Source organism: Oncorhynchus masou, chromosome 2, assembly GCF_036934945.1.
Source record: "Oncorhynchus masou masou isolate Uvic2021 chromosome 2, UVic_Omas_1.1, whole genome shotgun sequence".
NCBI lineage: Eukaryota > Metazoa > Chordata > Actinopteri > Salmoniformes > Salmonidae > Oncorhynchus > Oncorhynchus masou.
Genome location: NC_088213.1, coordinates 5,427,623 through 5,449,447, shown reverse-complemented (window position 1 = coordinate 5,449,447; position 21,825 = coordinate 5,427,623). Strand labels below are relative to the sequence as shown.

The 21,825-nt window shown below is 41.9% G+C and overlaps 2 protein-coding genes across 2 annotated transcripts in view; one reads left to right on the top strand and one right to left on the bottom strand.

Moving 5' to 3' along the window:
- Positions 1-6,833: 6,833 nt before the first annotated feature.
- Positions 6,834-13,551, top strand: LOC135552283 (uncharacterized). Its single transcript, XM_064983818.1, has 3 exons — positions 6,834-7,436; positions 7,534-7,613; positions 12,528-13,551. Exons 1-3 carry the CDS (start codon positions 6,840-6,842, stop codon positions 13,549-13,551), a joined length of 1,701 nt encoding a protein of 566 aa, XP_064839890.1. The 5' UTR covers positions 6,834-6,839.
- Positions 13,552-14,569: 1,018 nt separating this feature from the next.
- LOC135552275 (non-muscle caldesmon-like) overlaps positions 14,570-21,825 on the bottom strand; it is a 65,258-nt gene continuing 58,002 nt past the window's right edge. Inside the window, exons 12-14 of the mRNA XM_064983804.1 lie at positions 21,308-21,391; positions 20,345-20,459; positions 14,570-14,604 (exon numbers count right to left, since the gene is read on the bottom strand). Of these exons, the coding sequence (XP_064839876.1) occupies positions 14,570-14,604; positions 20,345-20,459; positions 21,308-21,391 (234 nt within the window). The remainder of the gene's footprint in view (positions 14,605-20,344; positions 20,460-21,307; positions 21,392-21,825) is intronic.

Sequence of the window (21,825 nt, the reverse complement as noted above, 5' to 3'; positions counted from 1 at the left end):
CATTCACCAAGCTGAAAGTGTTGGTGCCCTTCTCTGCGAGGCATTGAAAACTTCCCTGGTCTTTGCGGTTGAGTCTGAGTCAAATTCACCAGTCAGTTGAGGGAACTTAAAAAGGATTGTATATCTGGGGCACAGTTATGGGGTAGTCATTAATAAAGAACGTTACTGTTACTGAACACGGAATGGGTCCATGCAATTTATTACAGTTATGGGGTAGTCATTAATAAAGAATGTTACTGTTACTGAACATGGAATGGGTCCATGCAATTTATTACAGTTATGGGGTAGTCATTAATAAAGGTTGTTAACCACTGTTACTGAACACGGAATGGGTCCATGCAATTTATTACAGTTATGGGGTAGTCATTAATAAAGAATGTTACTGTTACTGAACATGGAATGGGTCCATGCAATTTATTACAGTTATGGGGTAGTCATTAATAAAGGTTGTTAACCACTGTTACTGAACACGGAATGGGTCCATGCAATTTATTACAGTTATGGGGTAGTCATTAATAAAGGTTGTTAACCACTGTTACTGAACACGGAATGGGTCCATGCAATTTATTACAGTTATGGGGTAGTCATTAATAAAGAACGTTACTGTTACTGAACACGGAATGGGTCCATGCAATTTATTACAGTTATGGGGTAGTCATTAATAAAGAATGTTACTGTTACTGAACATGGAATGGGTCCATGCAATTTATTACAGTTATGGGGTAGTCATTAATAAAGAACGTTACTGTTACTGAACACGGAATGGGTCCATGCAATTTATTACAGTTATGGGGTAGTCATTAATAAAGAACGTTACTGTTACTGAACACGGAATGGGTCCATGAAATTTATTAGACATTTTATGAACCCCATTTTTCCTTCTGATCATATTTCGGCTTTCCATAACGGAGGGGTTGAATACTTATTGACTAAAGACATTTCAGCTTTTCATTTTTAATTCATTTCAAAAATGTTCAACAAACAATATTCCACTTTCACATTATGGCATATCGTGGTAGATCAGTGACACACGATCTCAATTTAATCCATTTTAAATTCAGACACAAACACAACATAGTCTTGGGTAGTTCCATATTGTTTCCGTTTCCCAATGATGAAGACCACTGTGCTTCTGGAAACTGTCACCACTGTAGAAATAGTTTAATACCCTTCCCCAGATATACTCCTCATCACAGTTGTCTCTCAGAGATCTACTGGCAGTTTATTGGACTCCATGTTATCGTTTCTGATCTGACAACAGTGGGTCCTTGTATAGACAGGTGTGTTCCTTTCTAAATCATGTTCAATTTCATTTAACCTGAGCTCAATTCGGAGTGTCGTAACAAAGGGATGAGAATACTTATGTACTGTAAATGAGATATTTCTGTGTTTCATTTTCAATATATATATATAGATTTTTTTTTAATAAACAACCATATTTTCAATTTGTCATTATGGGATATTGTGTGTAGATGGGTGAGAGAAAGTTAGATATACCATCTGATCATCTCTAATGGAGCCTAGATGAATCAGATAGTTAGTTATGTCACCTGATCATCTCTAATGTAGCCTAGGTGAATCAGCTAGTTAGATATACCATCTGATCATCTCTAATGGAGCCTAGATGAATCAGCTAGTTAGATATATCATCTGATCATCTCTAATGTAGGCTAGATGAATCAGCTAGTTAGATATACCATCTGATCATCTCTAATGTAGGCTAGATGAATCAGCTAGTTAGATATACCATCTGATCATCTCTAATGTAGGCTAGATGAATCAGCTAGTTAGATATACCATCTGATCATCTCTAATGTAGGCTAGATGAATCAGCTAGTTAGATATACCATCTGATCATCTCTAATGTTAGATGAATCAGCTAGTTAGATATACATCTGATCATCTCTAATGTAGGCTAGATGAATCAGCTAGTTAGATATACCATCTGATCATCTCTAATGGAGCCTAGATGAATCAGCTAGTTAGATATATCATCTGATCATCTCTAATGTAGGCTAGATGAATCAGCTAGTTAGATATACCATCTGATCATCTCTAATGGAGCCTAGATGAATCAGCTAGTTAGATATATCATCTGATCATCTCTAATGGAGCCTAGATGAATCAGCTAGTTAGATATATCATCTGATCATCTCTAATGTAGGCTAGATGAATCAGCTAGTTATATATATCATCTGATCATCTCTAATGTAGGCTAGATGAATCAGCTAGTTACAAGAGAGAAAAGAGTAAAAAACAGCAGTAATCAACAATATCATAAATTTTCAAACATCTTAGAGGACGTATACTGTAGTATTGCACGTCGTTATCTGTGACCAGTTGCTTGTTGCTACTGATTTTTTTTTTTTTTACCTTTATTTAACCAGGCAGGTCAGTTAAGAACAAATTCTTATTTTCAATGACGGCCTGGGAACAGTGGGTTAACTGCCTGTTCAGGGGCAGAACGACAGATTTGTACCTTGTCAGCTCGGGGATTCGAACTTGCAACCTTTCGGTTACTAGTCCAACACTCTAACCACTAGGCTACCCTGCCGCCCCCTTATCCATAATTATGGGTAAGGAGAATTATGGGGAGAATTTACCTTGGCGGTAACTAATGACAAAGGTTAGGAGAACTAAAACCGACAAAGGATACATGAGTTGGGTTAAGTTTAGAATAAGGGTTGGGATTAGCTAAAATGCTACAGTTTAAAGGATAGATGAGTTGGGTTAAATTTAGAATAAGAGTTGGGATTAGCTAAAATGCTACAGTTTAAAGGATAGATGAGTTGGGTTAAGTTTAGAATAAGGGTTGGGATTAGCTAAAATGCTACAGTTTAAAGGATAGATGAGTTGGGTTAAATTTAGAATAAGGGTTGGGATTAGCTAAAATGCTACAGTTTAAAGGATAGATGAGTTGGGTTAAATTTAGAATAAGGGATGGGATTAGCTAAAATGCTACAGTTTAAAGGATAAATGATTTAGTTGGGTTAATGTTTAGAATAAGGGTTGGGATTAATTGCTAAAATGCTAACAAATTATTCCAAAGGATAGATGAGTTGGCTCTGTTAAATTTAGAATAAGGGTTCAGGGATTAGCTAAAATGCTACAGTTTAAAGGATAGATGAGTTGGGTTAAGTTTAGAATAAATGGGTTGATTTAGCGATTAGCTAAAATGCTACAGTTTAAAGGATAGATGAGTTGGGTTAATTCCTCTGTTTAGAATAAGGGTTTTGGGATTAGCTAAAATGCTACAGTTTAAAGGATAGATGAGTTGGGTTAAGTTCAGAATAAGGGTTTTTGGGATTAAAGCTAAAATGCTACAGTTTAAAGGATAGATGAGTTGGGTTAATTGTTTAGATTGTAAGGGTTGGGATTAGCTAAAATGCTACAGTTTAAAGGATAGATGAGTTGGGTTAAGTTTAGAATAAGGGTTGGGATTAGCTAAAATGCTACAGTTTAAAGGATAGATGAGTTGGGTTAAATTTAGAATAAGGGATGGGATTAGCTAAAATGCTACAGTTTAAAGGATAGATGAGTTGGGTTAAGTTTAGAATAAGGGTTGGGATTAGCTAAAATGCTACAGTTTAAAGGATAGATGAGTTGGGTTAAATTTAGAATAAGGGTTGGGATTAGCTAAAATGCTACAGTTTAAAGGATAGATGAGTTGGGTTAAATTTAGAATAAGGGTTGGGATTAGCTAAAATGCTACAGTTTAAAGGATAGATGAGTTGGGTTAAGTTTAGAATAAGGGTTGAGATTAGCTAAAATGCTACAGTTTAAAGGATAGATGAGTTGGGTTAAGTTTAGAATAAGGGTTGGGATTAGCTAAAATGCTACAGTTTAAAGGATAGATGAGTTGGGTTAAGTTTAGAATAAGGGTTGAGATTAGCTAAAATGCTACAGTTTAAAGGATAGATGAGTTGGGTTAAATTTAGAATAAGGGTTGGGATTAGCTAAAATGCTACAGTTTAAAGGATAGATGAGTTGGGTTAAGTTTAGAATAAGGGTTGGGATTAGCTAAAATGCTACAGTTTAAAGGATAGATGAGTTGGGTTAAATTTAGAATAAGGGTTGGGATTAGCTAAAATGCTACAGTTTAAAGGATAGATGAGTTGGGTTAAGTTTAGAATAAGGGTTGGGATTAGCTAAAATGCTACAGTTTAAAGGATAGATGAGTTGGGTTAAGTTTAGAATAAGGGTTGGGATTAGCTAAAATGCTACAGTTTAAAGGATAGATGAGTTGGGTTAAATTTAGAATAAGGGTTGGGATTAGCTAAAATGCTACAGTTTAAAGGATAGATGAGTTGGGTTAAGTTTAGAATAAGGGTTGGGATTAGCTAAAATGCTACAGTTTAAAGGATAGATGAGTTGGGTTAAGTTTAGAATAAGGGTTGGGATTAGCTAAAATGCTACAGTTTAAAGGATAGATGAGTTGGGTTAAATTTAGAATAAGGGTTGGGATTAGCTAAAATGCTACAGTTTAAAGGATAGATGAGTTGGGTTAAATTTAGAATAAGGGTTGGGATTAGCTAAAATGCTACAGTTTAAAGGATAGATGAGTTGGGTTAAGTTTAGAATAAGGGTTGGGATTAGCTAAAATGCTACAGTTTAAAGGATAGATGAGTTGGGTTAAGTTTAGAATAAGGGTTGGGATTAGCTAAAATGCTACAGTTTAAAGGATAGATGAGTTGGGTTAAGTTTAGAATAAAGGTTGGGATTAGCTAAAATGCTACAGTTTAAAGGATAGATGAGTTGGGTTAAATTCAGAATAAAGGTTGGGATTAGCTAAAATGCTACAGTTTAAAGGATAGATGAGTTGGGTTAAGTTTAGAATAAGGGTTGGGATTAGCTAAAATGCTACAGTTTAAAGGATAGATGAGTTGGGTTAAGTTTAGAATAAGGGTTGGGATTAGCTAAAATGCTACAGTTGTCGCCGAAGTAACTCAAAACATGCATTTGGATTGCCTGATCCTGATCCAGATCCGTGGTTGATCCAGATTAACGTGTTTGATCCGGATTAGAGTGGTGATCCGGATTAGAGTGGTTGATCCAGATTAACGTGTTTGATCCGGATTAGAGTGGTGATCCGGATTAGAGTGGTTGATCCAGATTAGTGTGGTTGATCTGATTAGAGTGGTTGATCCAGATTAGTGTGGTTGATCCGATTAGAGTGGTGCTCCGGATTAGAGTGGTTGATCCAGATTAGCATGGTTGATCCAGATTGGCATGCTTGATCCAGATTAGCGTGGTTAATCCAGATTAGTGTGGTTGATCCAGATGCGTGTGGTTGATCCAGATTAGTGTGGTTGATCCAGATTAGCGTGGTTGATCCATATTAGTGTGGTTGATCCAGATTAGCGTGGTTGATCCAGATTAGCATAGTTGATCCAGATTAGCGTGGTTAATCCAGATTAGCGTGGTTAATCCAGATTAGCGTGGTTGATCCAGATTAGAGTGGTTGATCCAGATCATAATGGTTGATCTAGATTAGTGTGGTTGATCCAGATTAGTGTGGTTGATCCAGATTAGTCTGGTTGATCCAGATTAGTGTGGTTGATCCAGATTGCCTTGTTTGACCCAGTGTGAAGGGTACAATCACAATCTATTGTTGTTCCAAAACCGATTGAACCACCAAAACCTTGATTTTAAAATGAAGATTGGATTGTGTTATGATTTTCTGTTATGTAATATGATTACTTTTAACCAGTAAGAAACCAACAAACAAGTCGTATTAGGTAACAATATCCCCTTAGAACACCTGACAAGGTTTTAACCTAAATATATAAACTTTATATGGAGACATGTTTATACTTGCCTCACCTATTATGATCCTTTTAAAGTAGACACCAAAGGGACTTCTATTGTCTATTTCAACTATTGAGGTTTTATAAAGTTACCCAGTACCCCCGGGATACCGAAGCCCTTTAAGAACGTATTTTAACGAGCCGGTTGTCATGGGATGCCAAATCTATCTAAAGCAGTTTTCATAGAGCCATTAGCAGTGGTTAAATAAAGAGCAGGACAGCTGTGAGGGCTGGCCCACATTACTGAAACAACATGCGCAGACCTCAGGATCAGTATCCCATGACCTCACCCACTAAGGGAAACAACATAGAGATTGACAGAACCACAGAAATAGGACTGTTTAAATACTCTAAATATGTTATATCACACAATGGCACATTTACCTCATTCATTTACTTTATTACATTTTTAAAAATTAAAGTTAACAAACAGTAAATGAAAACACATTATTCACTAAAATACATCATGGATAAGATTGTCCAAAATAAAAACGAGTACAAACATGAATATTTTTGCATAATTGTATATTTTTGACCGTTTGTGAATAATTTTATACCAGGTTGGCAGTGTGTTGCTATGGAGAAAATCAACTGGTACACATAACATACTGCATATGCTTCAAACAATGTTGATCTAAACATAGTTTTTAAGAGGAAAATGTCGGCTAAATGAAATGAATGATAAATATGATGTGAAGTGATCGTCGAAATAATCACAGTCCAACGTCCGTTCTTCACAATTCCTCAAGGCATTGACCAGCTGAAAATCAAACCAGAAAGAGAAGAGGGATGTCAATGATTCATTTCTATTCATTACAGTGACACACTAGTACGTGTCATCTTCTGTTTGTGTCAAATGTTTTCAGTTTGTAATGAATTTTGTCTTAATAGAAGCTCACAAAAAAATTAAAGTCGTGGGTTAAAGTTTTGGTAGATTTATGTCAGATAAAATTGTCATTTTTTTCATTGAATTCTTGCCGCTTGATGTTTTGTCTTTGTTTTGTCTTTTCAGGGGGTTGAAATGAATCGCTGATGTCAGTCAGGTACAGCAATGGACTCCAGCCGGACCTTCCCGACCCCTCCCAGCCTCCCCCTCCCCTGCTGCCCAAACCAGACAAGGCCAATGCCCGGCTGCAGAAACTCATCAAGAAGAGTGCCAAGAAGAAAGCCCGACCCTCCCAGACTCCCATCCCCTTCCGCTCCTGTCTGTCCCCCGTACACGAAGCTTCGGACCTCGAGCACAGCGACACACACTCGACTCCTCCCCGGTCACCGGACTTCAGTTTCCCCATTAGGCCTCTGTATGATCCACACCCCCCCTCTCTGTTCTCGTTCCCCCCCAGTGGTCCATATGGTAACAATCCTCACGGCCAGACAGGGGTCTTTCCCCACCCCCTGGACTACACCGCTCCCATGCAGACATCAGAGAACCAGGTGGCGCCCCTCTTTGAGTGCTCGTCGTTTATGTTTGACGACGACGACACAGAAAGTATGATGCCACCCTCGCCTCCGCCACCCCCACCCCCACCCCCACCCGTACCTGAGTTCTCACAAGGCCCTGCAGTTCATCTGAATGACTTGTATTCATCAGTAGCACTGAATTCGTCTGGGTCGGTGGCCACGGCAACAGTAGCTCCAGACTCAGTCCCCAGTGTACCACAGTCAACTCCCCCAACTCCATGTTCCCCTAAGATATCAACTCATGTTATGACTCTTTCCCCACCAGTACCTAGTGGTCCGAGCCTGGGTCCGGGTCTGGCACCATTACCAGCTCAGGCCCAAGGTCCAGTCCCACCTCCTGCTCCAGTACTGATGTCAGCGCCAACCCTTCAGACACAACCTCTGACCTCAACCCATCAGGTGACGACACCCAGTAAGCCAAAGGATGAGGCTCCAAAGCACACACCAGCTTTGGTCACTAATAACCTTGGTTCTGAAGGTCACATTATGAGCAAAGTGGATTCTAAGACGGTCAGCACGCAAATAAATCAAGCTGATTCCCGTAATGTCATCCCACAAACAGTGATTTACACATCCCAGGCAACGTTCTACGAAATCTCCAAGCCTGCACTTCCAGACATAACAGGAGTGAATATATTGTATCAAGGAGCATCGCTATCCACGATACACAGGGAGAAATCCCCAATGACTTGTCATCAAAGTGAGCCGGCTATCCCGTATAAAGTTTCCGTGGCAAAGACCCCTTCTGGAAGATCGAAAACACCCTCACACCATCCCACAATGGGACGACTGACACCTGTTTTTGAGATATCGAAAGCCAATCCACTCCTGTTCGCTGCAAGTCCAATCTTCTTCTCCTCTCAGGATGTGCACGCCTCGGTCGTAAACACAGAGAAATACAAGTCACCAAGGACTGTTACCAGTACTCTCTCAGCAGCAACCGAACAACTGAAACCAATTGGATCTCGTTCAGATACAGACATATTCCAAAATAATGGAATTACAACTACCATGAGAGGATCTATGGCTAATTTATCTTCTATGTTCAGCTCCTGTCAGGATGTACACGTCACACAGAGATTCAAGTCACCAATGGCTATTACCAGTACAGCCCACACACCCTCAGCAATAACGGTTAACAGTAGAGTCAAATCTCCCTCAGCAATACATATTACCAGTACAGCCCAAACACCCTCAGCAATAACGGTTAACAGTAGAGTCAAATCTCCCTCAGCAATACATATAGCCAGTACAGCCCAAACACCCTCAGCAATAACGGTTAACAGTAGAGTCAAATCATAATACCAGTACAGCCCTAACACCCTCAACAATACAAATAGCAATACATATAGTCAGTACAGCCCAAACACCCTCAGCAATAACGGTTAACAGTAGAGTCAAATCTCCTCCTTCAATGCCTGTTACCACTACAAGCAATATTCCCTCAGCTGCAGCAGAAGCACCAAAACCAATAGGATCTAACTCTGACAAACATGTACAAGGTCTGACCAGTGTTGAAAGAAGTACAACTCAGACTAATGGAATAACAACCAACATGGAACGGTCTATGGCTACGATATCTTCGGCATTCAGCTCCTATCAAGATGTACATGCTTTGGTTGCAAACAAAGAGACACACAGATACAAGGAGATACAGAGTACAACTGCTATGCTCGGATTTATGACTAATATATCTCCTGCCTTCAGCTCCTATCAAGATGTACATGCCTCAGTCATAAACACACAGAGACACAAGTCACCCATGCCTGTTATGTGTAGAGTCAAATCTCCCCCGGCGATGACTGTTACCAGTACAGCCCAAACTCCCCTAGCAATTCCTGTTGCCAGCAGAGTCAAATCACCCCCATCAATGCCTGTTACAAGTGCAGCCCAAACTCGCTCAACAGCCACTGAACAACCAAAATCAGCTGGATCTGCCTGTGCCGGCTCAGTGGAACTTTCACAAGGTCCAACCAGTGGGGATAGAAATAGGAACCAGACTAGTGGAAGTACAACCACCACTGAAAGATCTATGGCTGAGAGAACTCCCAATGAGATTCTAGAATCAAAGATTGCTGCACGTGACATTGCAGTTTCCAAGCCAAAAGTAAAGTTTACAGAACCTCATATGCTGAAAGACAAGATGGATGAAACAACTGAATATGGAACCCCACCTGAGTATCAAAAGCAACAGACCCCATTGTCCCCCAAAAGGATACCAAAGACAGCTTCAAATGGATACGAAGCGCCAACGATTTCAGCTCCACCAAACAGACCCACTGTGCCAATGATCTCAGCACAACCACCTCCAAACACTGGGCTAACACCAATGATTTCATCACCTCAATCCCCATTGACCCCTAGATACCCAGACTCTCCTATAATTGGCTTACGTAAAGTTCTGGCACCATTGATAGAGCATCAAAAGACCCCTACATCCAAAAAACCTAAAACACGGTCAACATATTACGGACTGACTCCGGCTGAGTATGTTGCCTATGGTGGGATCCGGACATACTACGGTCCTTCTGGACCTAAAGCTAATGAATCAACACCATCACCATCCACAGCACAGACCAATGGATTACCAAATGGGCCTCGTCCTCCTTTAATCTCTAAACCTGAAACATCCCCCATGGGATCAAACACACCCAACAGAGAACAACAGAAACCTACCTTGCAAGGGCAGCATTCTACTGTTCCAGCACCTTCGCTTTCAACACCTTTAGCTGCAACTGGCTGTTCTCAGACACCGACAGATAAGGCAGCCATATTTAAACCCAATACATCAGATGTTAACAAATCTGAAGCACCTGCTTATGCAATACAACCTGATATAACACCCATTGTGGACTTAACAAAACCTGAACTTCTATTGGCCCTCGGACAGTTAACTCTTCCACCAGCCACCAGTGAAGTCCCCACACCAATGGCCTCTCATTCTGAGGTTCCAAGACTGTCACATAAAGCAGGTGTGGTACACACAACCAGACCAGCTCCATTTCAGCTAAATGAAACTCCTTCATTCCCAATAGGTAGGAATGTTGTGTCAAAGTCACTGTTTCCTTTCAGCATTCCAAATGCTGAAGTTTCACAAAATTCAACTGTAGCAAATATTCCCCAACACAGTGGAAAGTCAGAGGCAGATCCCATAGTCATGCATCTTTCTGTCGAGGCTAATATTAGCACAGACACTAAACTACACAAAAAACCTGTCATAGGAGCCCAAGTCCTCAACAAGCCTGATATTGGAAGCCAACTCCCCAGCCAACCTACCGCAGCAACTTTACTACCAGGCAAGCCTACTATAGACACCAACCTACCTAGCAAGCCTAGTGTGACAACCATAAGAACTCAACTCTCTCATTCACCTACTATTGAAACACCTACCATTGAAACAGGAACCCAAGTCCTCACCAAACCTACTATAGAAAACCAACATTCATGCACACCTATCACTGGAACTAAACTTCCTAGCCCACCTACCAAAATAACCCAACTTCCCAGCTCACCTATCATAGTAGCCCAACTTCCCAGCTCACCTATCATAGTAGCCCAACTTCCCAGCCCACCTAGCATAGTAGCCCAACTTCCCAGCCCACCTAGCATAGTAGCCCAACTCTCTAGCACGCCTAGCATAGTAGCCCAACTTCCCAGCCCACCTAGCATAGAAGCCCAACTCTCTAGCACGACTAGCATAGTAGCCCAACTCCCCAACGATCATTTAATAGAACCTGTACAACCTGGCAAGTCTACTCCAGGAAATATTCTGCCCAGTACCATGCAGTACCATGCAAACCATACCAGGAAGCATTTTGTAGAAACCAACTCCCACAAAGCAATTGAATGCAGACAATCTACAAAATCTACCATTGATGAAAAACCTTCCACCAAGTCCACTACTGAAACGAGATTCTCAGCCAGCTCCAAGAACGAAGGTAAACAATTTACAAACCCTATTGTAGCAAATGGAGCTTGGCTGAAACCATCCCTAGAGCCTACACGTACTAACTCAACTATCATAAGTGCACAGCCATCCACAGAAATTAGATCCCCAATAAGCCCTGCTTTACAAGCTAAGCATTTTACAAAGCCTGTTTACAACAATAGTTCCTCTCCAAAACCTGCCCCACATACTAACAGGCCTATAATAATTGTACAACCTCCCACACCTCCTATAATAGAGACCATACCTCCCTCAACCCCTGCTTTAGAAACTAAACCCTTTACAAAATCTGTTGCAGAAGCTAAAGCCTCACCAAAATCCCTTGAACCTGTCTGGGCTAATATAACTACCATAAATGTACAACCTTCAACAAAACCTACTGCAGACTCTTTTAGCCCTACTATTGAAGCGAAACCCTTTATGAAGTCCGTCATAGAAGCTAGCGCCTCCCCAAAACCGGTCTCAGTGCTTCCTAACAAACACACCATAAACGTTCTACCTTCTACACCGCCACGTAGACATAACAGACCATGGTCAACAACACCTATGGAACCTAAAGCTGTTACAGAACCTAACCATGCAACAAATAAGCCTACCGTAAATGTCCAACCTTCGACAACACCTACTATGGAAACTAGACACTGCTTCAGCCCTACTGTTGAAGCTAAACCCCTCATCCACCACAATATGGAAACTAGAGTCTTTGCTAAATCATCCCCAGAGCCTAAACCAGCTAACAAGCCTACCATAAATGTACAACCTTCAACAGAACCTACTAGAGAATCTAGACTCTGTTTCAGCCCTACTGTTGAAGCTAAACCCCTTATACAGCACAATATGGAAACCACAGTCTTTGCTAAATCATCCCCAGAGCCTAAACCAGCTAACAAGCCTACCATAAATGTACAACCTTCAACAGAACCTACTAGAGAAACTAGACCCTGTTTCAGCCCTACTGTTGAAGCTAAACCCCTTATCCAGCACAATATGGAAACTAGAGTCTTTGCTAAATCATCCCCAGAGCCTAAACCAGCTAACAAGCCTACCATAAATGTACCACCTTCCCCAAAGCCCATAGAAAGAGAAACCACCTTAAGCCCTTTTATTGAAGCTAAACCCTTTCCACAGAATAATACGGAAACTAGAGACTTCACAAAACCTGCACCAGAACCTAAACCAGCTAACACGCCTACCATAAAGGTACAACCTTCAACAACACCTACTATAGAAAGTAGATCCTGCTTCAGCCCTACTGTTGAAGCTCGACCTGCTGCAAAGGTTATGGCATCAAGAAGTTGCTTTAGTCCCACTAGACCTTGGTTAAACCCGTCTACTAAACCCTTGACGAAGCATGACATTGAAGCTATTACCTCTCTAAAACCGACACCAGAGCCTCAATCGACTAACACCACTTCCACAAAGCCTGCTATAGAACGTATATCGTCCCCAACCCCAACCGCTGCCGTAGACACTGTGATAAAACTACCTGCCGTTACCAAAGTGATTGACTCTTCCACTCCTGCCTCTCTGCCTCAGGCCTCAGCCTCTGTAAAAGCCCCATCCACAAACAGAGGAATGTCATCGCCATCTCAGCCAAAGACTGGACAGACAGAGACAGACACAATGGAAGATGTGGAAGCCAATGCATCAGGTGCACAGGGGAAAGCAGCCAGACGTCAAGAGACACCCTGTACGAAGCCTACGATATCAACTGCATCTTCGACTGTTGACAATGTAGACAAAGTAGACAAGCCCCAAGCTCCAACAGCTAAACCTAGCCTTGCTAACGCTGCACTGAATGCAATGAAACCTAAAAGTATGAAGACCATGTTCAGTGGCTGGTCGCGTCTCAAAAAACACATGGTCGTTGAACCAGAGGAACCTCAGTTCCCGGAGCCAGAGCCCGAATCTGTCCGCAGGGATGGCGCCATCTACAGTAAGAACACTGACCAGGCCAAATCTAGTCAAGCTTCTTCAGCAAAAGTCAAAGACCACTCTGAGAAGGGCAAAGAGGTGCTGAAGGAGACAGAGGCGCCCAGAGCAATGAAGATGTGGGACGCCATGCTCTTCCACATGTTCTCTACCAAAGAAGCAATCATGCAGCAGATCAAAGCTAGCAAAGCTCCCGACGGTTCTGACAAGAAGAAAGACCAGAGAGAGCAGACCAATAAGACACGGAAAGTCAATCAGCAGAAAGAGAATGAGATGGAGGTCGTCCCCTCTTTTGCCAGTCGTCTGCCGCTCCTCCTCTACAGTCCGCGCTTCGATGCCAGAAAGATTAAAGAGGCTGCAGAGAAGCCGCTGGTGAAGATGTCAGCTGTGTTCCAAAGGGGCTGATTAACCGCAAAAATCAGGACGGGGAAGGGAAGGACTTTAATAAAACTGCCAGGGGATTCGGTTCCTCAAGAACAACTGATGTCTGACTTTGAACTCCACACACACCAGAATATTGCTGCTCAATCTTCTCATTAAGTAGATGAATAAACCTCAATAGATTGATTTCAGTTATCATATAGCTAGAGATGTGTATGTTAAATAAGCTTCCGATCAAGGGCTGCAGTGCAGTAGGCTACGCCAGGATATTTACTTCATTATGGTGTTTAAACTATGATTTTTAACTATGATCATGAGCTTTTAAGACAATGATGTAGGATGCATGCAGACGGCTCATTACATCTTTCTTGCTCCATAGAAAGATGTTGTATTTTTTGAAGCGTTGCTCGTGTCTTAGTCTTAGAGTGTTCACCCTGGGTGAGGTTAGGAGGAGAGTGTCTGATGACAGTGTGTAATAAATAGGGCTTGTACATTCCTGGATTGAAGAAGGAAGGGCATTGGATGACAGAGCAGTGGAGCTGTGAGACAGGTGGAGCCTAGCTAGAGGTGGAGCCTAATTAGAGGCGTGGCCTAGCTAGAGGTGGAGCCTAGCTAGAGGTTGAGCCAAGTTAGAGGTGGAGCCTAGCTAGATGTGGAGGCCAGCTAGATGTGGAGGCTAGTTAGAGGTGGAGCCTAATTAGAGGCGTGGCCTAGCTAGAGGTGGAGCTTAGCTAGAGGTTGAGCCAAGTTAGAGGTGGAGCCTAGTTAAATGTTTAGGCTAGCTAGATGTGGAGGCTAGTTAGAGGTGGAGCCTATTTAGAGGTGGAGCCTAGTTAGAGGCAGGGCCTAGCTAATAGCTAGCTAATACAGCAGACTCGAGTGAGAACTCGAACTTTGAACTTAACACTGTGACTGCATGCAACGTTTTTAAAGTCAGTGGAAAAGATATGAAGTTTTCCCTCTAGTGTTTATAACTCTACAGTGGAGCTATGGGAGGGGCACAGCTGCAGAAGTTGGACATACAGGGGGAGAAGGTGTGGCTTCAATAGAAGGCAGCAGAAGGATACGTAGGCCCGACTGGAAATGACAACACAAAAACAGTTGGTTTGAAAAGCACTTTCAGTTTGCAGGTTCGTTGAAAATATATTTAAATAGCAAACGGAATGTATTAATGTCATGTCAAATGTCCAGCAGGAGGAGGGAGACAGCTTTTAGATACGTTGGAGATTCTCTGAGCAGAAGAAAGGGCAGAGAAAAAACAGATGGACATGGATCCTTATGGGACATGATAATAGGACATGGGTCCTCATTGGGACATGATGATAGGACATGGGTCCTCACTGGGACATGATGATAGGACATGGGTCCTTATGGGACATGATGATAGGATATGGGTCCTTATGGGACATGATGATAGGACATGGATCCTCACTGGGACATGATGATAGGACATGGATCCTTATGGGACATGATGATAGGACATGGGTACTTATGGGACATGATGATAGGACATGGGTCCTTATGGGACATGATGATAGGACATGGGTCCTTATGGGACATGATGATAGGACATGGGTCCTCATTGGGACATGATGATAGGACATGGGTCCTTATGGGACATGATGATAGGACATGGGTCCTCATTGGGACATGATGATAGGACATGGGTCCTTATGGGACATGATGATAGGACATGGATCCTTATGGGACATGATGATAGGACATGGATCCTCACTGGGACATGATGATAGGACATGGGTCCTTATGGGACATGATGATAGGACATGGGTCCTTATGGGACATGATGATAGGACATGGGTCCTTATGGGACATGATGATAGGACATGGGTCCTTATGGGACATGATGATAGGACATGGGTCCTTATGGGACATGATGATAGGACATGGGTCCTTATGGACATGATGATAGGACATGTGTCCTTATGGGACATGATGATAGGACATGGGTCCTTATGGGACATGATGATAGGACATGGGTCCTCATTGGGACATGATGATAGGACATGGATCCTCATTGGGACATGATGATAGGACATGGTTCATTATGGGACATGATGATAGGACATGGATCCTTATGGGACATGATGATAGGACATGGATCCTTATGGGACATGATGATAGGACATGGGTCCTTATGGACATGATGATAGGACATGGATCCTCATTGGGACATGATGATAGGACATGGATCCTTATGGGACATGATGATAGGACATGGGTCCTTATGGGACATGATGATAGGACATGGGTCCTTATGGGACATGATGATAGGACATGGGTCCTTATGGGACATGATGATAGGACATGGGTCCTTATGGGACATGATGATAGGACATGGGTCCTTATGGACATGATGATAGGACATGGATCCTTATGGGACATGATGATAGGACATGGGTCCTTATGGACATGATGATAGGATATGGATCCTCATTGGGACATGATGATAGGACATGGGTCCTTATGGGACATGATGATAGGACATGGGTCCTCATTGGGACATGATGATAGGACATGGATCCTCATTGGGACATGATGATAGGACATGGATCCTTATGGGACATGATGATAGGACATGGATCCTTATGGGACATGATGATAGGACATGGTTCCTTATGGGACATGATGATAGGACATGGGTCCTTATGGGACATGATGATAGGACATGAATCCTCACTGGGACATGATGATAGGACATGGGTCCTTATGGGACATGATGATAGGACATGGGTCCTTATGGGACATGATGATAGGACATGGGTCCTTATGGGACATGATGATAGGACATGGGTTCTTATGGGACATGATGATAGGACATGAATCCTCACTGGGACATGATGATAGGACATGGATCCTCACTGGGACATGATGATAGGACATGGGTCCTTATGGGACATGATGATAGGACATGGATCCTCATTGGGACATGATGATAGGACATGGGTCCTTATGGGACATGATGAGACATGATGATAGGACATGAATCCTCACTGGGACATGATGATAGGACATGGGTCCTTATGGGACATGATGATAGGACATGGGTCCTTATGGGACATGATGATAGGACATGAGCCCTTATGGGACATGATGATAGGACATGGGTCCTTATGGGACATGATGATAGGACATGGGTCCTTATGGGACATGATGATAGGACATGGGTCCTCACTGGGACATGATGATAGGACATGGGTCCTTATGGGACATGATGATAGGACATGAATCCTCACTGGGACATGATGATAGGACATGGGTCCTTATGGGACATGATGATAGGACATGGGTCCTTATGGGACATGATGATAGGACATGGATCCTCACTGGGACATGATGATAGGACATGGATCCTTATGGGACATGATGATAGGACATGGATCCTTATGGGACATGATGATAGGACATGGGTCCTTATGTGACATGATGATAGGACATGGGTCCTTATGGGACATGATGATAGGACATGGATCCTTATGGGACATGATGATAGGACATGGGTCCTTATGGGACATGATGATAGGACATGGGTCCTTATGGGACATGATGATAGGACATGGGTCCTCATTGGGACATGATGATAGGACATGAACCCTCATTGGGACATGATGATAGGACATGGGTCCTTATGGGACATGATGATAGGACATGGATCCTTATGGGACATGATGATAGGACATGGATCCTTATGGGACATGATGATAGGACATGGGTCCTTATGGGACATGATGAGAGGACATGTGTCTTTATGGGACATGATGATAGGATATGGGTCCTCATTGGGACATGATGATAGGACATGGGTCCTTATGGGACATTATGATAGGACATGGATTGCTTTGTGATGAATGTCTTCAATAGTGCAGAATGGATAAAAGGAATGTAAGATAAAGGTGCCTCATGCAATAAACTACAGGAAGCTGTTTAATAAACTACAGAAGGGTCTTCGTGATACAGGAAGCTGTTTAATAAACTACAGAAGGGTCTTCGTGATACAGGAAGCTGTGTAATAAACTACAGAAGCGTCTTCGTGATACAGGAAGCTGTGTAATAAACTACAGAAGGGTCTTCGTGATACAGGAAGCTTTGTAATAAACTACAGAAGGGTCTTCGTGATACAGGAAGCTGTGTAATAAACTACAGAAGGGTCTTCGTGATACAGGAAGATGTGTAATAAACTACAGAAGCGTCTTCGTGGTACAGGAAGCTGTGTACTAAACTACAGAAGGGTCTTCGTGATACAGGAAGCTGTGTAATAAACTACAGAAGCGTCTTCGTGATACAGGAAGCTGTGTAATAAACTACAGAAGGGTCTTCGTGATACAGGAAGCTGTGTAATAAACTACAGAAGCGTCTTCGTGGTACAGGAAGCTGTGTAATAAACTACAGAAGGGTCTTCGTGATACAGGAAGCTGTGTAATAAACTACAGAAGCATCTTCGTGATACAGGAAGCTGTGTAATAAACTACAGAAGGGTCTTCGTGATACAGGAAGCTGTGTAATAAACTACAGAAGTGTCATCTTGATACAGGAAGCTGTGTAATAAGCTACAGAAGGGTCATCGTGATACAGGAAGCTGTGTAATAAACTACAGAAGCATCATCGTGATACAGGAAGTTAAGTAGATAAGTGACACTGAAAGTTAATTTGTTAAATGACAAAGACACAGTTGGTGTTTTAAAATAAGCTTTTGATAATTTTGTTGCTGGAATAGATCTAATGAACATTAAAACATGTTTTTTAAGCTATAAAGGTTTATTCTTCTGTAAGGAACATTCGAGAATTTGTAGCTACATTTTTTTTATTTAAGATGTCTATTTTTGTTATAGCTATCTGATGCTTCTCAGGGTCTTTGTTTAATGAAATCATTTCTCATTGATAAATCACAGGGGTGTGTCCCCGTGAGCCAACCATAACCACACTGCTGCTTTAGACTTGTTGATATAGAATTGGCTCGACTCAAAAGTGTGCAGTAATAAAAACGATTGTGGCGCCCCGGGGGTCAAAACTGAGGTATAGAATGCTGTTGCCTGTCGTGTGATTAACTCAATTATTGCTTTATTGTCTACATGTTTACATTGAATTAAACTCTACACTGTTCTATCAGTTTCCTGTTGTTTCTATTTAGTCATGTACCGTTATTGATGTGGTTTGTGACACATTAGTTCCTAGTTGATTGAGAGATGACCGTTAGTCTATGATCTAGTACTGCTAGTCTACGATCTAGTACTGCTAGTCTACGATCTAGTACTGCTAGTCTATGATCTAGTACTGCCAGTCTATGATCTAGTACGGCTAGTCTACGATCTAGTACTACTAGTCTAAGATCTAGTACTGGTAGATCTAGTTCTGGTAGATCTAGTACTACTAGTCTAAGATCTAGAACTGGTAGATCTAATACTGGTAGATCTCGTACTACTAGTCTAAGATCTAGTACTGTCATATAGTAGAAGAGAATCCCAATCAATTGGTTGCATGTCAAGACGTGACTGCTAAGGAACTACTCGTAAATACCATAGAATTGAAACTAACAGACCTCTCTCTCCCTCCTGGACAGACATGGTGATACATTACTAACAGACCCCTCTCCCTCCTGGACAGACATGGTGATACATTACTAACAAATCTCTCTCTTCTGGACAGACATGGTGATACATTACTAACAGACCTCTCTCTCTCCTGGACAGACATGATGATACATTACTAACAGACCCCTCTCTCCTGGACAGACATGATGATACATTACTAACAGACCTCTCCCTCCTGGACAGACATGATGATACATTACTAACAGACCTCTCTCTCTCCTGGACAGACATGATGATACATTACTAACAGACCTCTCTCTCCTGGACAGACATGGTGATACATTACTAACAGACCTCTCTCTCTCCTGGACAGACATGATGATACATTACTAACAGACCCCTCTCTGGACAGACATGATGACCCCTCTCTCCCTCCTGGACAGACATGATGATACATTACTAACAGACCCCTCTCTCTCCTGGACAGACATGATGATACATTACTAACAGACCCCTCTCTCCCTGGACAGACATGATGATACATTACTAACAGACATCTCTCTCTCCTGGACAGACATGATGATACATTACTAACAGACCCCTCTCTCCCTCCTGGACAGACATGATGATACATTACTAACAGACCTCTCTCTCCTGGACAGACATGATGATACATTACTAACAGACCCCTCTCTCTCCTGGACAGACATGGTGATACATTACTAACAGACCCCTCTCTCTCCTGGACAGACATGATGATACATTACTAACAGACCCCTCTCTCCTGGACAGACATGATGATACATTACTAACAGACCTCTCCCTCCTGGACAGACATGATGATACATTACTAACAGACCTCTCTCTCTCCTGGACAGACATGATGATACATTACTAACAGACCTCTCTCTCCTGGACAGACATGGTGATACATTACTAACAGACCTCTCTCTCTCCTGGACAGACATGATGATACATTACTAACAGACCCCTCTCTCCCTCCTGGACAGACATGATGATACATTACTAACAGACCCCTCTCTCTCCTGGACAGACATGATGATACATTACTAACAGACCCCTCTCTCTCCTGGACAGACATGGTGATACATTACTAACAGACATCTCTCTCTCCTGGACAGACATGATGATACATTACTAACAGACCCCTCTCTCCCTCCTGGACAGACATGATGATACATTACTAACAGACCTCTCCCTCCTGGACAGACATGATGATACATTACTAACAGGATGTAAGTAAGTCTTACTTGATTTCCCGTTTGTGTGCTCGTTGTAATCATCATCACCGACATGATGAACCTTCTCATACTTGCTCTCCTGAGCCATCATCACAAATTTGTACTTTTTACCAGAGGAAGCTCCCTAGAAAAGAGTTCAATATTGCAGTGAAAAAAATATTCTATCTATAATTTGTACAAATGCAGGCATGTATCATTTCAATGTATTATTTTAAGCACCGATTATATTCAAACGTTACATACACCTTTGTGTTGACAGCTGTTTGTGTTTACAGACATGATAATCCACCAATTGAATAACAGACCTCATACTGTGACAGACTCAGAAAGTATCCAGACCTCTTGACTTTTTCCACATTTTGTTACATTACAGCCTTATTCTAAAATTGATTAAATTCCCCCTCTCTCCTGGACAGACATGGGACCTTATATAGACAGGTGTGTACCTTTACAAATCATGTCCAATCGGTTTAATTTACCCTACAGGTGGACTCCAATCAAGTTGCAGAAACATCTCAAGGATGATCAATGGAACCAGGATGCACCTGAGCTTCATTTTGAGTCTCATTGCAAAGAGTCTGAATACTTATGGAAATAAGGTATTTCTGTTTTTTGTATTTTTAATACATTTGCAAATCATAAGGCTGTAACGTAACAACATTTTGACAAATCTATCCGGCTCAGAATATTTTCCAAATGCACTTTATATATTTTTATTCTTTTACCTTTATTTTACTAGGCAAGTCAGTTAAGAACAAATTCTTATTTTCAATGACGGCCTAGGAACAGTGGGTTAACTGCCTGTTCAGGGGCAGAACGACAGATTTTGTACCTTGTCAGCTTGGGGATTTGAACTTGCAACCTTTCGGTTATTAGTCCAACGCTCTAACCACTAGGCTACACTGCCGCCCCTATATATTATATAGTTTAATGAATGAATGGATTTGATAATTGGATTTAAGCCTACACTACCTTCCCTGCTCTCCCAGACGGGGAAGAGTCTCCTAGATTCTCCCAGAGGTTCTTCTTGCTCAGAACATCACCGGCCTTCACCTCCTGGCAGAACAAACACACATGAACCATTAGAGAAGATACACACATCAACACGCTAATACCCTTCTGTCTCTCTTGTGCTTTACGATGTTATCAACACAAATATATAGACCCAAAAAATATGAACACGAACAGATAGCGGTAGAACAAGAGAGGTGGGGTTTGATTATTACACTGCTATACTAACATCCCCCCAACAGGGGGATACATTACGACCCTCTTCCATGGAAACAGTAGAACAAGAGAGGTGGGGTTTGATTATTACTCTGCTATACTAACACCCCCCCACAGGGATGATACAGCGTTCCATAGAAACAGTAGAACAAGAGAGGTGTGGTTTGATTATTACACTGCTATACTAACATCCCCCAAAAGGGGGCAGCGTTCCATAGAAACAGTAGAACAAGAGAGGTGGGGTTTGATTATTACACTGCTAT

Bases quoted from the DNA above. Each gene is read 5' to 3' on its own strand.
- LOC135552283 (XM_064983818.1), top strand. From the start codon at position 6,840: ATGTCAGTCAGGTACAGCAATGGACTCCAGCCGGACCTTCCCGACCCC. The intron at 7,437-7,533 runs GTAGCTCCAGAC...TTTCCCCACCAG, and splicing joins GGTCGGTGGCCACGGCAACA to TACCTAGTGGTCCGAGCCTG. The intron at 7,614-12,527 runs GTACTGATGTCA...TAGTCCCACTAG, and splicing joins CAGTCCCACCTCCTGCTCCA to ACCTTGGTTAAACCCGTCTA.